This window comes from Purpureocillium lilacinum (genome assembly GCF_023168085.1).
Source record: "Purpureocillium lilacinum CBS 284.36 DNA, scaffold_4, whole genome shotgun sequence".
Lineage (NCBI taxonomy): Eukaryota > Fungi > Ascomycota > Sordariomycetes > Hypocreales > Ophiocordycipitaceae > Purpureocillium > Purpureocillium lilacinum.
Genome location: NW_027072114.1, coordinates 100,844 through 114,651, shown reverse-complemented (window position 1 = coordinate 114,651; position 13,808 = coordinate 100,844). Strand labels below are relative to the sequence as shown.

Below are 13,808 nucleotides of genomic sequence, written 5' to 3'. Positions count from 1 at the left end.
AGCACGTGACCCGGGCGTCGTGACGCCAGGAATTATGGACTCAGCGTGTCGTTGCCCACCTCTCGGCGTCCAGTGGACGGTGCACGGTCAGGCGCCTTTGTTAAACAGCAAGTCGTTTTTCGCTCATCCCGTGAGCAGGTCAGCCCAGCTGTTGTGCACTTCCGGAGTCTACCTGTCAATGCAAGGTCGTCGATGCGACCTTGGTAATCTGTTCTAAAGTGCTGTACAGGTTTCTATGGCTGCCAGTACTCGGCAGTTGTCTCAGCTGTCTCTGATGCAAGCCGCAACGCCAGGGTCAAGCCCATACGACCTGTGTCTCGCCATAGTGTCCAATGCCCTCCGAGTCTCAGCAAAAGGATAAAAGCCCCGCGACCTCTTGAATTAGCCCTTGGCAGCATCCAAGCCCCTCAACACCTCCTGGACTCGTTGCACCAGCTCTTTCCGCTTAGTCCGCACCTCAGCGATGCCCTCCGTCTCCACCCCGTCAAGCTTGAGCAGGACATTTTGGAAGAGCGTCTCGGAGAGCTTCCTGTGCTCGTCCTCCCTGACCTTGGGGTCAGAGGGCGGGGATGCGGTAAACTGCACGCACAGCGGCAGCCACTTGGTGGTGAGCTCGGTGGACAGCTCCTCGATGCGCTTCAACGCCCCGCTGCCGGCAGCGGGCGGGGGCGGAGACCTGGCGGAGCCGGTGCTGGCAGACTCGCCGTCGTCTCTGTTAGCCCTCTTCTTGCCCTTTCGCTTCTTGCGGCGCTTCGACTTGTCCTCGCGCGCGGCGTCGTCGACAATCACCATCTCCTCGTCGGACGCGCTGCTCTCGTTGCTGGCGTCCGAGAGAACCGCCATAAGCTCGCTCTTGTTCTTGACGCCGTAGTCGCGGACCGGCGCCGCGGGCTCCTTGAGCTGACGGCCCTTGTACAGGAGCTTCACGCGCCGAGTGGCGCGCTCCGACAAGTCCATCATCAACCCGATGCGCTCGCGCACATCCCTGACGCGCAGCTTGCCGTCGCCGATGGCATATGCCGGGAAGTGAGCTGGGTACGTGACTCCCTTGTTCTTGATGAGGAGGACGTCGTCGTCGGGCGCCGGTGGGGCGGCGGACTGTGACCTGGGATGGTAACGGCCATCCGACGTGCCCAAGGGGCCGTCATCCAGGTCCTGCGATGTGATGTAGGAAAAGTCATCGTCCGTCACAGCGGGGACGCCGCCCGAGAGAGAGCCGTAGGGGGAGCTCTGCTCGCGCTTGAGCGACCAGCCATATCTCGACATGGTGATGGGAACGGCGACGAGCGCCGCGAGGCTGCTGTAGAGGAGCCCTGGCGGTACACCGAGGGTCTCGGAGAGGTACTCGCTCGACTCCTGGAAGGCGGACGAGAGGTTGACGAGGGTCCCGTTGAGGTAGGACGTGATGTTTTGCAAGGCTCCAGAGGATGCCGCGGCGACCTGCCTGGAATCCACCTTGCCTCTCGTTGGTAAGGTGACCCGGAAAGGACACCTCGTACGTCACCGATTTTCTATTCCGTCCCAGGATGCGGGGGCCAACAGGTAGAGTTGCGACGTGTGGGATGGTTGCTGAGCGTGGGGTAGCTGTGTGACGCTGGAGTGGCGGAGTGATGTCGTTGGGCGAGCTGCAGGTCGCTGCGAATGCGGCCAGGCGACACGGCGAGCAGTGACGATTAGCGCAGGTAAAGTGGCTGTTTCGGTGCGGGCCTCGGAGGCTTCGGGTGCGCGCTCGTGAAGTCGTCGGCGAGGATGCGAGAGAGGTCGAGATCGATGATGTGCGCCGGGTGAATCAAGGTTACCGCTGGCTCCGAGGCGCGTAGCTGGTGCAGAAAGACCGGACCGGGCGGGGGAGCAGAGACAGAGGGCGAATCCACCGCAAACGCTAAACAGATGAGCACGATGATGAATGCGCGCGCGGTGAAGCCTGCGATTGACCGCGACTTGGTGGCTGATGATGGAAGCGAAGCGCTGAAGCAAGGAGAAACCTGGCCAAAAATTATGCGGATCGCGGGGCTGGGGCGGCTACAGGGGTCCCCTTCAGCGACGCGAGAGCTCAGCTGATCAGGTGATGCAGGCCGTTTCCTGGCGCCTTGCCTATCTCAGATCTCACCCTGCGTGCCATATTCCTCCATCTTGAGATCACGACCGGAGAGATTGTTTTTGACCCTCTTGGAATGTCATGCAGGGCGTTTTGCGGTTTGATCCTACGAATGATTGGCGTGGCCCAGCCTGAATGACGTACCGTCGTACAGCACGTTGAGCGGATCAAAAGTCCGCCCAAGGTCAGGCTACCCGGGAGGATGCTTTGGTTGAACGCAGCAGCCATCATCGAGCTACAACGAGCACCTATATAGGTTGTGCGATCATGTTGTGTATCTTTGTGCAGCTTCCATTGTATTTGGCTCTCTAAAAGCCTTGTCGTGTTGTCTCGTGGCCATCCATGAGTCGGAGAGTATGCACCGATTCCCATCACAGCGCCACTCACCACGACAAACCCTTCCCAACATGGCAGTCACAAACACCCGTCGCGCAACGCAGGACATGGCGTTCACTGCAATAGCTATGATAAGGCAGAGACGGGGGCTATCCTCCACGGAAAAGCACGCCTCAGTCGCTCGAAGCTGAAACCATTATAGATTCCATGCCGACCCCTACCTCAGCGTATAAACGCCGTTCCCTGCTGAAGACGCGAATGCCTCGGACCATCTCGCACATTGCAAACTGTCAGCCGTCGTCGACCTCGGTCGTGTTGCCAGTCTTACGGGGTCGTCCAGGGTGTGCCGACGTCATACCACGGAATGCACCAGCGGCCCGGTTGAGGGACCCGGTAAGATGCCCATCGGGCCGCTGATGACAGGACAGGGACCATCTGCCGACGCCAACGACAGCGGCATTAAGATCTGTATGGGAGCGGCATAGTGTGCATGCCCCTGAAGCCGCGGCATCATCCTAATGATATATCGTGACAAAGCCTCCATTAATAATGTCAAGTCGCTGGCCCAGAACCGGCTGCGCCGGCTGTCTGGAATCGAGCCGAGGTGGCGTCGGCCGCCATGCCTTGAATGTTCCAGGTTCTGTCTGTCGAGCCGCAATACCCCGAGCACGGAGCACTGGATGGAAGCCAGCAGCCACTGCGGCGCCAAACAGCCAGCGCCAGATGCGGCTCCCTGGGATCGTTCCAGGGGCCGGCCTTCTGGAACCGTCGCCACACGGGGCCCTCCACCGCCCGCCGCGGGGACTGCCTGCGCGCGCGCTGGGTCCGTTGGCGCGGTCGTGACATCGAAAAATGGGATTGCATCATTGACATCCCGCCCATCTCTGTGACAAATCCTGATAGCCTATCCAATTACCGCGCCCCGCAGCCTTCCTCTCCACGTCGCACCGGCCGTCCTGCATCGTATATATCATCGCGCATCTGCCCCCTCTTTCGCGCATCGCCGCCGCCTCAACTCTCGACTCGACCCCTCATGTTCCGAGTCTTCAGACACTTCTTCTCCACGACACCGTCACCACAGCGACAAGCAGCCATGGCTACCGCATCCGACAAGGCGCAGAAGCTCATCAACGAGAACGCCGTCAGTACGTGTGCTCCGTCCTCCCTTCTAGACCCTCAGCGGAAGACGCAACGGCGCGGCTAACCGTTGTCCACCAGTCGTGTTCTCGAAGAGCTACTGCCCGTACTGCCGCAACACCAAGCAGACCCTCTCGAGCCTCGACGCCGACTTCACAGCCATCGAGCTTGACAACGAATGTGCGTCGTGCCCACACCTTGATTGCTTGCCTGGGCAGCGCATCCCAAACCAGTACGCGACTGCATGCTAACAGTTCCCGCAGCCGATGGCAGCGACCTGCAGGACGCCCTCGAGCAAATCACCGGCCAGCGCACCGTCCCCAACGTCTTCATCGACCACAAGCACATCGGAGGCAACTCGGACGTTCAGGCCCTGGCCAAGTCCGGCGAGCTTAAGCGCAAGCTCCTCGACTCGGGCGCCCTCAAGGCGTAAGCGACTCCCTTCACGCAGCGGGCGGTACGAGCTGAGGCGGCGACAGGAGCCTGTGAGGAGATACACGGCGGTGGGATAGTGTCCATGTAGGAAGGGGCAGCACATTATACGCTTATAGATGCGCGCGGTGTTGGAGACACAGTCTTTGGTGCGATGATACTCGCCAATCAATAGAGCTGTGTTTTACTGTACCACCCTGGAGTTATCTCTCCATCTACCCGTACGTGACGTGATGGGCGTGGATAACATATAGTATACATGACATGTGCTGGCTACTCATACAGGAGCGCAGACTCTACACGACTTGCGTCGCGACAGTGCCCACCGGTCGCTCGACAAACTCCATGACCCCGTCGATAATGTTTTGCCGTGCCCCCTCGGACGCGACCTTGTTCCCTGCCAGGTAATTGAGCCACAGCAACCGCGAGAGACGCTCGTCGGCCACGCTGCCCATGCGGTCCCTCTTGCCGTCCTTGTTCTTGGTCGTGCCGTCGCCGTACAGGATGGACAGGGCGCCGTCGGCGCCGCGGTACAGAAGCAGCTCCTTCTTCTTGGGCACCGACCCGCGGTTGAACATGCCCTTGAACTCCTTCATGGCGGCGCCAAAGGCCTCGTCGTTGTATGCCGTGCTGCGCAGCGACCGCGCCTGGATGGCCCGCACGAAGCCGTCGCGCAGGTGGTGGAAGTCGGTGTCGCGGACCGGGGTGATGCGGAACACGCTGCGGCACCCGGCCTCGCGCAAGATCGCGTCCCACGTCTCCTCGCCCTCAGTGGCATCGAGCAGCGCCTTGCGCAGGTCTTGCTTCTCCGAGGGGATCAGCGTCGTGGCGACGGGGTTGATCTTCTTGACCAGGTAGTGCTGCAGCCGGGCCACGTCCTGCGTCGCCACGTAGAAGCCCACGAGGTAGACCTGCAGGCCGAGGAAGGTCACCGTCCGCATGCCGAGCCCCACGAGGGTGAACTCGACGCCATTTTTGTCGGTGAGGGAGGCGGCGACGGGACCGTCGTGCTGTGAGGCCGGAACGTCAACGTCGATGAGGCGCGGGAAGACCGGGACGGTCGAGTTGCCGGTGGGAACGATTTCGCGGCCTTCTTCATCGTGCACCACGACCTTGCGCCGCTCGCCGGCCTCGGTCTTGAACGTCTCGGTCGGCACCGACGGCGGAGCGTCGCACTTGACGGACAAGCTGCTTTCCTTTTCCCGCTCAGCCTCAAGGGCCTTCTTGAGCTTCCACGCGGTGTAGATGAAGGAGACGATGCCGGCGATGGCGCCCGCCGCGAGGAACGCCGTGCGGTTCTGCTCGTAGTCGCGGCGCTTCGCATTCAGCTTGTTGAGGTCAAAGTCTTGGGTCGCGCGGGTGGACTGGCGCTGCGTAAAGAGCGTGCGGCGTGCGGCGGAAGCGGCGGCGGTGCGGCCAGACAGGATCCGGGCTGAGGCGCGGGCCGGCCGGGCGAGGGCCGAGGGGCGAATCATGGTCACGGTGGTGACGACGCGACGCCTCGGAGATGGTTTCTTCGATTGAGTTGCACAGACCAGCGCAACCCGAGGCAGTTGCTGTCCGTTGGTGGTGGTTGGAGGAGGACGGCGGAGCGGGAAATGCCTTGCAGGTGCGTCATTCGAGCCGAATCGAGCCATGGTGGGCACCGGGCAACTGGGCAAGCCAGGCATCAACTCCATCAACGTGCTGCTGCATCCACTCAACTGGCAGCTTTCAACGAACCCACAACCAAAAGGTTCCGTCACAACCATGGTCTCGGTGCACAGCAAGACTGTATTCTTTGGGCCATTGGGACTTCATGCTATTTGCAGCACGACTTAATCTCACGAGCCGCCAAGGCACACCCGTTTGCAAAGTCGCGGTATGCTAAACTCCCAGGCCTCAGTCCGGCCATGAGCGCGGCCAAGCTCTCCTGCTCTCTCCTCCTCATGGCGTCCAGCGCCGCTCGCGTCGGCTCAAAGAGCAGAGCGTCGGAAGACGCGAGAAGCTCGTGGAGCTGGACGAAGGCGTGCGTCATGCCGAGTAACCGCCATTGGAGTTCGCGCGGCTTCGTCGCAGCCGCCAGCATGCCCTCCGCGAACGACGAGGGCCACTGCTCCAACACATCGTCCATATTCTCTGGAGAAGCGCGCCCTGGATCTACCGCAGATATCAGTTTGCACCCGATGCTCACCAGATCGACGTGATTTGTGCGAGACATCTCGTCGACCCCATGTACGCCCGTGGGCTCTGGAAGAAAGCCGTATTGGGCGCGCAACAATCTGACGACGGCGCAGCCCGTGGGATTGGCGACAGGCCATGGTACCGACATGAAAGCCTCAAGCAAGGACGCGTGGGCAAACCAAATTGGCAACAGCTTCTGGATGTCCAGTTTGCGTAGATCCGCAGCTAGGGGTCTCAGGGCGTCCGCGTCCGCGTCAGCGTCGGGTGCGTCTCGTCCGAGGATATCTGGATTCGCTAGGCAACGCCTGTGGCTCTGCCCAAGCTGTATAGACCGCCCCAGGTCTATTCTACCCGTGAAGCTTGTGTATGTCTTCGACCCTGGTGGAGCGAGTGAGTCGATCCAGTCTCGGACGATGCCCACCTCGCGATCCGTGAAAGCCCCAAACATACGTCCGCCCCAGGCAAGCTGCTGCATCAGCCGACTGCGAGAGCTATCCCCCTTGAGAACCCAAGGCTTAGCGTCCGCTAGGCACCGCAAAAAGTCCATCTGCCAATCTCGCCGGCTGAACGACGCGGGGTCTAGCCACATGCCCAGTGGCCGACCTTTGATGCTCATGGGACAGTGATCATGGATCCTGTTGCAGGCGACCGACTTGGCCCGGAATATCTCGAGAACTTTCGTACCAAGGATATCTTTGAGCTCCTCCCGGCCGATATTCTTGGACAGGATATAGCCAGCCTGTATGCGCTTCCACTCCTGATCGACCGCAGCATTTCCTCGCATTTCGGCAACCAGCTTCAAGTAATCCGTAACGATTCGGCTTGCCATTGCGGTATGGCCTGTGTCGGCATTGTCAATCGTGATGTGTAGCGTGAAATAATAAGGATCAATGTCGAGTTCGCGGAGTTCCCGAGCGGCAACGAGCGTTTCTAGAGTCAACATTTCAAAGTGCAGACTGAACCCCAGAATCTCCGGGAGGAACTCCTGCGGAGAGAGGGAAATGAGCAATTGGGCAAGTGCAGATCGCCATACGGTGACATCATTCATGCCGTCGTGCTGCATGAACTCGGAAGAGTCTGGCGCAGGCACCGAGATGCCAATCTTTTCTAGGAGCCTCGCGTAGACATATGTGTGACACTTCTGGAGATCCCCATCGCCGAGCTCCTCAGAGAGGACTTGCCAGGCTGCTTTGGTAATCTTTCGGGTCGCAAATGAGGTCGCCATTCTGTGAACGTGCCCCAGCCATGCTCCGTCCACAAACTTGAGCGGGGTGATCTTGAGCAACCACGCCCGCGCTTCGTCGGCGGTGGGTAGCAGTTCGCGAGGGTTGCCTGCCTTGCGGCGGGCGAGGTAGTGGTGCCACTCGCTCGTCACAGCATTCAGCTCCTGCTGGACGAAGTCATTGAGCGCCACGTCCGTGAAGATATTCAGCTCCAAAATTGTGCTTTTGGTGATATGTCTCTCGCACTGGAGCGCCTCTGAAAGGAACGAGAGTAGGAGTGACTTGGCGCCCGGAAGGATGTCTGGATGGAGTTCCAAGTTATGAAGCTTATAGTAAAGCAGCTTGTAGTCTGTGCAATCATTTGCAGCAACATGCTCGACCGGCCTGGTGGCCGGAATTGGTCGATGACGCCGAGTCTTTCGCGACGTCTTCCAGACGGCAAAATTCGGGGAGGTTGCGTACAGACTCATTGCTGCTAACAGGGCTAGGGGTAGGAGCATCCATATTATGCACGATATCATGGCCATCGGGTGTTGGAGGATACCGTCGAGGCGTGTCCGTATGCAGATAGTGTCGGCAACTGTTGGCGTCATAGGCAAGGGGAATAGCCTCCCAGAATTGCTCGCCCTTATACGAGCATCGCTATGGACTCTCACTTCTAGCCCCAGGCGTACAGTGCGGCTCAATAAGACTACGCCAATCTCATTTGGAAGAGCTGGTGGTGATCCTATCCACGTCGTCAGGTGGATGCTGCGCATCGGGCATACCGCCCATTTGATGGACGGCTCGGGTACCAATGACCGGCGATATCGCGTTTGCTCGGTAACCCGAGAGATCACATCGCGGAAACATTCCCGTGACTACTCTTCAGAAGCTCTGGCGCTCAGCAGGGATATGAAGGTACCTGAAAAGGAGCCAACAATGAAGTCCAGGGGCAGGCGACATGCCATCGGTGCCAGCCTATCAATATCTAGCCGAAGACGTGGTGTGGTCACATTAAGAACCTGCGCATGCTTTGATCGACGGCTGCTGCGTGGTGTGGGAGGTTCGGACCGTCGCCGTGTCGGATTTCCCTTGCTCCTCTTGGCATGTGGAAGATCCCACCCATGCTGCAGTCGCCTACGGGCCGCCGCCCGCCACGTCATGTATACATCACGCTTCTTGTTGACTTCCATCGAGATAGGCGTAGCATGGTTGTAGCTCTGTGGGGGAGAGCAAAGTCTGGCGGGGGTGTCAACGGAAGACGGCTGGGCCGGGGTGGAAGCACGAGGCTTGATGCGCAGCCGCAGCGAGAGGAAACATTAAAGTCCAGCCATGAGGGGGCGCGTTATTGACAGTTGCATAGGGAAAGTGTTGAATGACTTCAAGTCCCGAAACTGCAGCACCTAAGGACCATTGAAAAACTCTCATCAACTTCAACACATACACCATGGCTACCGCCCTAGGTGCTGAGCAAGAGTACTCACTGATTACTCGGCGACTCGAGATCCAGAACGGCTGGTCTGGCCAGAAACTCCAGTCACTGCTCGCCCAGGGCAAAGGCATCAAATACCAATGGGGTCAGTGGTTTCACAGCATGGCTTCATGTTCAATGGCCATCAAATGATCAATTTGCGGGACTCTTGCTAACTGAGCAGTCACCGCACCCACGGGCAAGCGTGCGAACGTCATACTAATCGTCTTTCAGTCTACTTGCTGACCGGGTAGAAAGCGCATATTGGCTACTTTATCCCACTGATCAAGTTTGCAGACTTCATCCGCGCCGGTGGAGAGGTGTGTGCAATGGGCTTTTCAACACATATGTAAGTGGCCTCGGGACACTGGCTGACCCGATTCGCGGCTAGATCGTTGTTGAGTTCATTGATACATACGCCTTCTTGGTGAACTACAAGTTCCCATGGGAGCAGGTCCGCCACCGCACAAAGTATTACAAGGCGCTCATCACGGCGGCGCTGAAGGCGGTCGGCGTCCCGATGTCGTACGTCTCGATGGTCGAAATGTCATCGTACCAAGTGACACAGCAGTACATGGTCGACTTTTGGAAGCTTTGCGCTCTGTGCTCCCAGCAGGACGCACGTGATACTGGTGCAGAGGTTGGCGCATCTACGATGCTCAGTCCGCTGCTCACGCCACTGCTCCAGGAGCTCGGCGAGGAGTATCTGGGCGTGGATGTCGAGTTTGGCGGGACGGACCAGGTGAGTGATAGCCTCGGACTGTGTGTGAGACTGGAGCTGACTTGTGTCTTCTACCAGCGCGGCATCTTCAACCTGGGGGAACAGTTCTTGCCTGACCTGGGGTACGAAAAGCGTGCGCACTTGCTGAACGAGCTTCTACCGAGCTTGACGGGAGGCAAGATGTCTTCATCGCACCCGGCTCACACCAAGATCATGTTCCTCGACGATGCAGATGCTGTGGTTGAGAAACTGGCCGGGGCCGCTTGCCCACCCGGCACAGTGCAAGGCAACGGAGTGTTGCCCATCATTGAGCATATTCTTATGCCCATCAGCGAAATTCGGATGCTCTTCACAGAAAGCGACAAGGCAAACGGCGTCAACGGCCATGCTTCCTCGAGAGTGGGCATGTTCGCGGCCAAGGGGGCATCGGAGGGAACGTTATTCAGCGTCAGCATACGTGGCGCGAGCTGCGAGTGTCGCTCACATCGCAACTACTGCACGTACGAGGCGCTGCAGAAAGACTACGTCGCCGGCCTCATAGATGCGGATGCGCTCAAGGACGCGGTGGCGCGCGCGCTTAACCAAGTGCTGCAACCCATCCGGGACATGTACGCAGCAGACAACGAGTGGAGGCAAGCGGACCAAGCAGGGTATCCCGAGGACTGGCCAGAGGGGCAGAACGGCGTCAGCCTACCCGATTACTAGATGAAAACTACGTTTCTGCAGTGAGTCTCAAGAGACCGTGGCGTGTTGAACGCCCATGACCTTTGTCAATGCATGAACCTGCGCATGCAAGGCCCCCCTACCTCCGCCGGCTCTGCATTGAAACCCAAAAGCAACTATAGGTCCCGCGTAGTGGCGTAGACGAGTGCATCAGACCGAGTTCCAGATCGAGCATATTTTCCCAGCGGCAGCCGTCCTGCAGCTACAACGTGCAGTTTCTGTCTGCCGTCATTGGGCAAGTCCTGCCGACGCGGGGGAGCAGAGAGAACGTCGAAGCGACCGTGACATATCACTTCTCACAGGAGGCAGTGTGGTAGGACTGGCTTCTCGCCTAGCGGAGGAGATCCGAAGACGAGGAAGGCTCGTTCAAGGCTCCACGTTCCGTGCCATTGAGCGGCTCGGAGTTGAGCAACGTTGTGACCGGGCCTGCGCTTGTTCAATGTGGTGAAATTTCAACGACAAAGCCACCAAAAACTCTGATCTCCGTTTATACTCAGACAGTATTCCACAAAGTCGTGTCCGAATCAGACAAGATGGCTCCTGTTCAGCTTCCCGACGTCTCAACCGTCACCGCGGTTGATCTCGCCCGTCTGATAGAAAGGGACGACGCGGAGACCACCAGGCTGGTCGAGGCGTTGGAGAGTCCTGGATACTTCTACCTTGACTTTCGCAACGCTCCAGCGACAAAAGCCATCGCTGATCAGGCACGTCTCATGTATGCGCTTTCGGAGAACTACTTTGAACAGCCCGCCGAGATCAAGGCCGAGGACTTCCGTCAAGGCCAGCCTTCATGGAGCGACAGAGGGTTCGTCGCGCGAATTCGCCGCTTGTTCACGTGATGCTAACGGGCCGCTTGCGTTAGGTACAAATCCTGTGAGACTGATGAGAGTTATGAGGTGATTGAGATTACTCCATTGTTACGGCAACGCTGCAAGAAGAGGACTGGACTGCAACTAACACGGAGTCACGAAACGTAGATGTCCAGAGACGAACTGCGCCATAAATCTTTGCCGCTTCCGATATCAATGATCAAGCAAGCGGATCTCATTGAGAGCTTCCACGGCCACTGCCACGAGGCTGCTCGTGTAGTCTTGGCCCGTCTGGTGGACGGGCTCGACACGCCTCTGCTAGAGAATGTGCACCGCGACTCGGAGCCGAGCGAGACGGGCCTCAAGCTTATCTCGGAGCCGTCGGTCCCCCTTGCAGCCAACGTCCTCGAAAACAAGCATCGCGACAGCGGCACTCTGACGATGCTCTTCTATGACTCTTGGAGCATGCAGGTGTGTCTCACGGGGGACAACAACGACAATGACGAGCAGGGACGGCGGGAATGGGTCTTCGTGCCTCCTCCGCCCGAGGGCTGCGCCTTGGTCCATGGGGCGAGCTCTCTCGCCCGGCTTTCGTTAGGCAGGCTTCGGTCTCCATTGCATCGAGTAACGCAGCCAGCGGACGGAGCGGGGAAGCGGTATTTTCTTTCGTACTTCTTGCGGCCGGAGCATCGGGTGCGGGAGACGTGGGCTGCAAAAGATAGTATCGGCACGGTAGCTTGAACTTGCAGCATATGTTGCAACGCTACGGAGGAGCTCGTGCATGTGAGTACGTCTGTACGTGAGTGTGTACGTCTGTGACGCCGACGGCCCGAGAACCACCCCTTCGTCGTCCGCTACCGATGCAACACTACAAAAGCAAAATGCCTAGCATTGGTGCCCGTCGATCCCGCTCTTGGCTGCATATGCAGACGGCGGGGGGGTTCATCCCGTGCCGCTTCATCCTTGTCGTTCCCGCGCTGGCCATGCGCGGAAGTGGCCGCGATCGACCCGGTCTACTAGCGTGAGAAAACAACGACGAGGGATCTCGGGGGCATAAGAGGGTTGACTCGTTGAACGCTACTTGAGAACAGGTACTCGATATACATGACACAATAGCCGAGGAGAGCAAGTCAACTTGTGCCCAGCGCGTAGCATGGCATCGACTCGCGCCACCCCGCATTCCAAGGTCGGGCGTCCTCCGCTCCTCGTGCTGGGCTTGAGTAGAACAGGCGGGACATGTGAGCACTCACAGCATAATCTGGCCCCGTGGGAAGGCTTTCGCTGTTTGATCTGACGCTTTCTTAGCGCTGTCGCGGGCCCTGGCGACTCTGGGCTACGAGAATCTGTATGATCTCGACACAGTCGCCAACGGCAGCCCGGAGCACGCCGCGTTTTGGGTGCGGGCTATCGAGAGGAAGCTGAGCGGTCAGCCTGGCTTCGACGGTACAGAAGCCGCCGCCTTTTTTGACGGCTACGACGTGAGTAACATAAAACCATGCTGACAGCCTGGACAATATGGCTGGAGCGCGGGTGACATAACAACGTACAACGTGTTAGTGAACGCTAAATGGGCACCTAGGGCGTTCGCAACGTGCCGGCAGCCGCTTTCGCTGCCGAGTTCATCGAGAGCTATCCCACGAGCAAAGTGATTCTACCCACCCGAGACGTCGACTCCTGGCACGCGTACGTCACCGCCCGCCCTCAAAGACTATGAGACCCTGGCACCCCATGATACTAAACGTGGACACTCTCGCCAGGTCATGTCTCGGCACCGTATATCAGCGCGCCGTTGATCCCATCCTCGGAGCCCTCGCGCTGATCCACTCCGGCTCCCGGACATACGCGACCCTCTTGCGGGCCTTGCAGCGGGCGCTCTACCGCGGTGACTTCCCGGGCTACGGAAAGACGGCGTTTGCGGAGCACCAGGACTACGTGCGGGGCCGCGTGCCGGCCGAACGCCTCCTCGAGTACCGGGTCCAACAGGGGTGGGGGCCGCTTTGCGAGTTTCTTGGCGAGCCCGTCCCCGCGGGTGACTTTCCGCAGAGCAATGATCGGGATGCCTTTTGGGAGGGCTGTCGGGCCCGGGACAGGCGCGTGTTGCGCGAGCTGGCCGTAAAGGCGCTGCTGGTGTCCGGGACGGCCGTGGTAGTGGCCTGGCTTCTCAGAGGTGTGGTGTTGGGACCCGCGATTTACAATCCTCTAGCACGCCTCGCCCAAGCTTCATCCGGATAGATCCGAGATGGCGTGCTAGGGGTTCTGGATGAGTTCAACAGTTCCCTAGCCGGCTCGCTGGTCTCATGCAGTTTTATTCTCTGCGCAAGTCAAGGCAGTCTTGCAGAAGCCATTATACGCCGCATTTGGGAGGAAAGCATCGTATAGACCGTCGCTGATAATCGGAGCCAGCCCATCGTGTGGGGAAAATTCGTTCACTATAGCACCTATCTTGGCTGGCGCGCACGATCCAAGCTGGCGATAATACCCAAGCTGAGCGAATTTGTGCCCGCATCAAAATTGAACGCCCATGCAATCCTTCAGGTCTGGCTATTGGGCCAGCGACAATACATGTAGAGCCGATCAACGGGCAGCCGGCGGCGCTGGTGGGGCCGTGTGCTTCCGCCATGTTCACACACAGACACACACACGCGGGCTGAGTCACGCAACGCCCGATTGTCCAACACCGCATCAAGGACACGATTGCGATTTCTTCTCTTCA

At 59.0% G+C, this 13,808-nt stretch overlaps 7 protein-coding genes across 7 annotated transcripts; 4 read left to right on the top strand and 3 right to left on the bottom strand.

Moving 5' to 3' along the window:
• Window positions 1-381: 381 nt before the first annotated feature.
• Window positions 382-2,132, bottom strand: PLICBS_005204 (uncharacterized protein; the record flags this gene model as incomplete). Its single annotated transcript, XM_018318857.2, has 2 exons — window positions 382-1,460; window positions 2,111-2,132. The coding sequence occupies 2 exons, from the start codon at window positions 2,130-2,132 to the stop codon at window positions 382-384; spliced, it is 1,101 nt and encodes a 366-aa protein (XP_018181331.2).
• A 1,395-nt stretch (window positions 2,133-3,527) lies between these two features.
• On the top strand, window positions 3,528-4,004 carry PLICBS_005203 (uncharacterized protein; the record flags this gene model as incomplete). Its single annotated transcript, XM_065600673.1, has 3 exons — window positions 3,528-3,579; window positions 3,653-3,751; window positions 3,835-4,004. The coding sequence occupies 3 exons, from the start codon at window positions 3,528-3,530 to the stop codon at window positions 4,002-4,004; spliced, it is 321 nt and encodes a 106-aa protein (XP_065456745.1).
• Window positions 4,005-4,299: 295 nt separating this feature from the next.
• On the bottom strand, window positions 4,300-5,478 carry PLICBS_005202 (altered inheritance of mitochondria protein 18 mitochondrial; the record flags this gene model as incomplete). Its single annotated transcript, XM_018318855.2, has 1 exon — window positions 4,300-5,478. One exon carries the CDS (start codon window positions 5,476-5,478, stop codon window positions 4,300-4,302), a length of 1,179 nt encoding a protein of 392 aa, XP_018181329.1.
• A 326-nt stretch (window positions 5,479-5,804) lies between these two features.
• On the bottom strand, window positions 5,805-7,859 carry PLICBS_005201 (uncharacterized protein; the record flags this gene model as incomplete). Its single annotated transcript, XM_018318854.2, has 1 exon — window positions 5,805-7,859. One exon carries the CDS (start codon window positions 7,857-7,859, stop codon window positions 5,805-5,807), a length of 2,055 nt encoding a protein of 684 aa, XP_018181328.2.
• Window positions 7,860-8,818: 959 nt separating this feature from the next.
• PLICBS_005200 (uncharacterized protein) lies at window positions 8,819-10,268 on the top strand (the record flags this gene model as incomplete). The annotated part of the gene is made up of 5 exons (XM_018318853.2): window positions 8,819-8,948; window positions 9,027-9,047; window positions 9,101-9,162; window positions 9,234-9,584; window positions 9,642-10,268. 5 exons carry the CDS (start codon window positions 8,819-8,821, stop codon window positions 10,266-10,268), a joined length of 1,191 nt encoding a protein of 396 aa, XP_018181327.2.
• A 551-nt stretch (window positions 10,269-10,819) lies between these two features.
• PLICBS_005199 (uncharacterized protein) lies at window positions 10,820-11,723 on the top strand (the record flags this gene model as incomplete). The annotated part of the gene is made up of 4 exons (XM_018318851.2): window positions 10,820-11,091; window positions 11,149-11,182; window positions 11,264-11,656; window positions 11,721-11,723. 4 exons carry the CDS (start codon window positions 10,820-10,822, stop codon window positions 11,721-11,723), a joined length of 702 nt encoding a protein of 233 aa, XP_018181325.2.
• A 525-nt stretch (window positions 11,724-12,248) lies between these two features.
• Window positions 12,249-13,346, top strand: PLICBS_005198 (uncharacterized protein; the record flags this gene model as incomplete). The annotated part of the gene is made up of 5 exons (XM_065600672.1): window positions 12,249-12,333; window positions 12,401-12,573; window positions 12,675-12,778; window positions 12,853-13,240; window positions 13,299-13,346. 5 exons carry the CDS (start codon window positions 12,249-12,251, stop codon window positions 13,344-13,346), a joined length of 798 nt encoding a protein of 265 aa, XP_065456744.1.
• Between the last annotated feature and the right edge of the window lie 462 nt (window positions 13,347-13,808).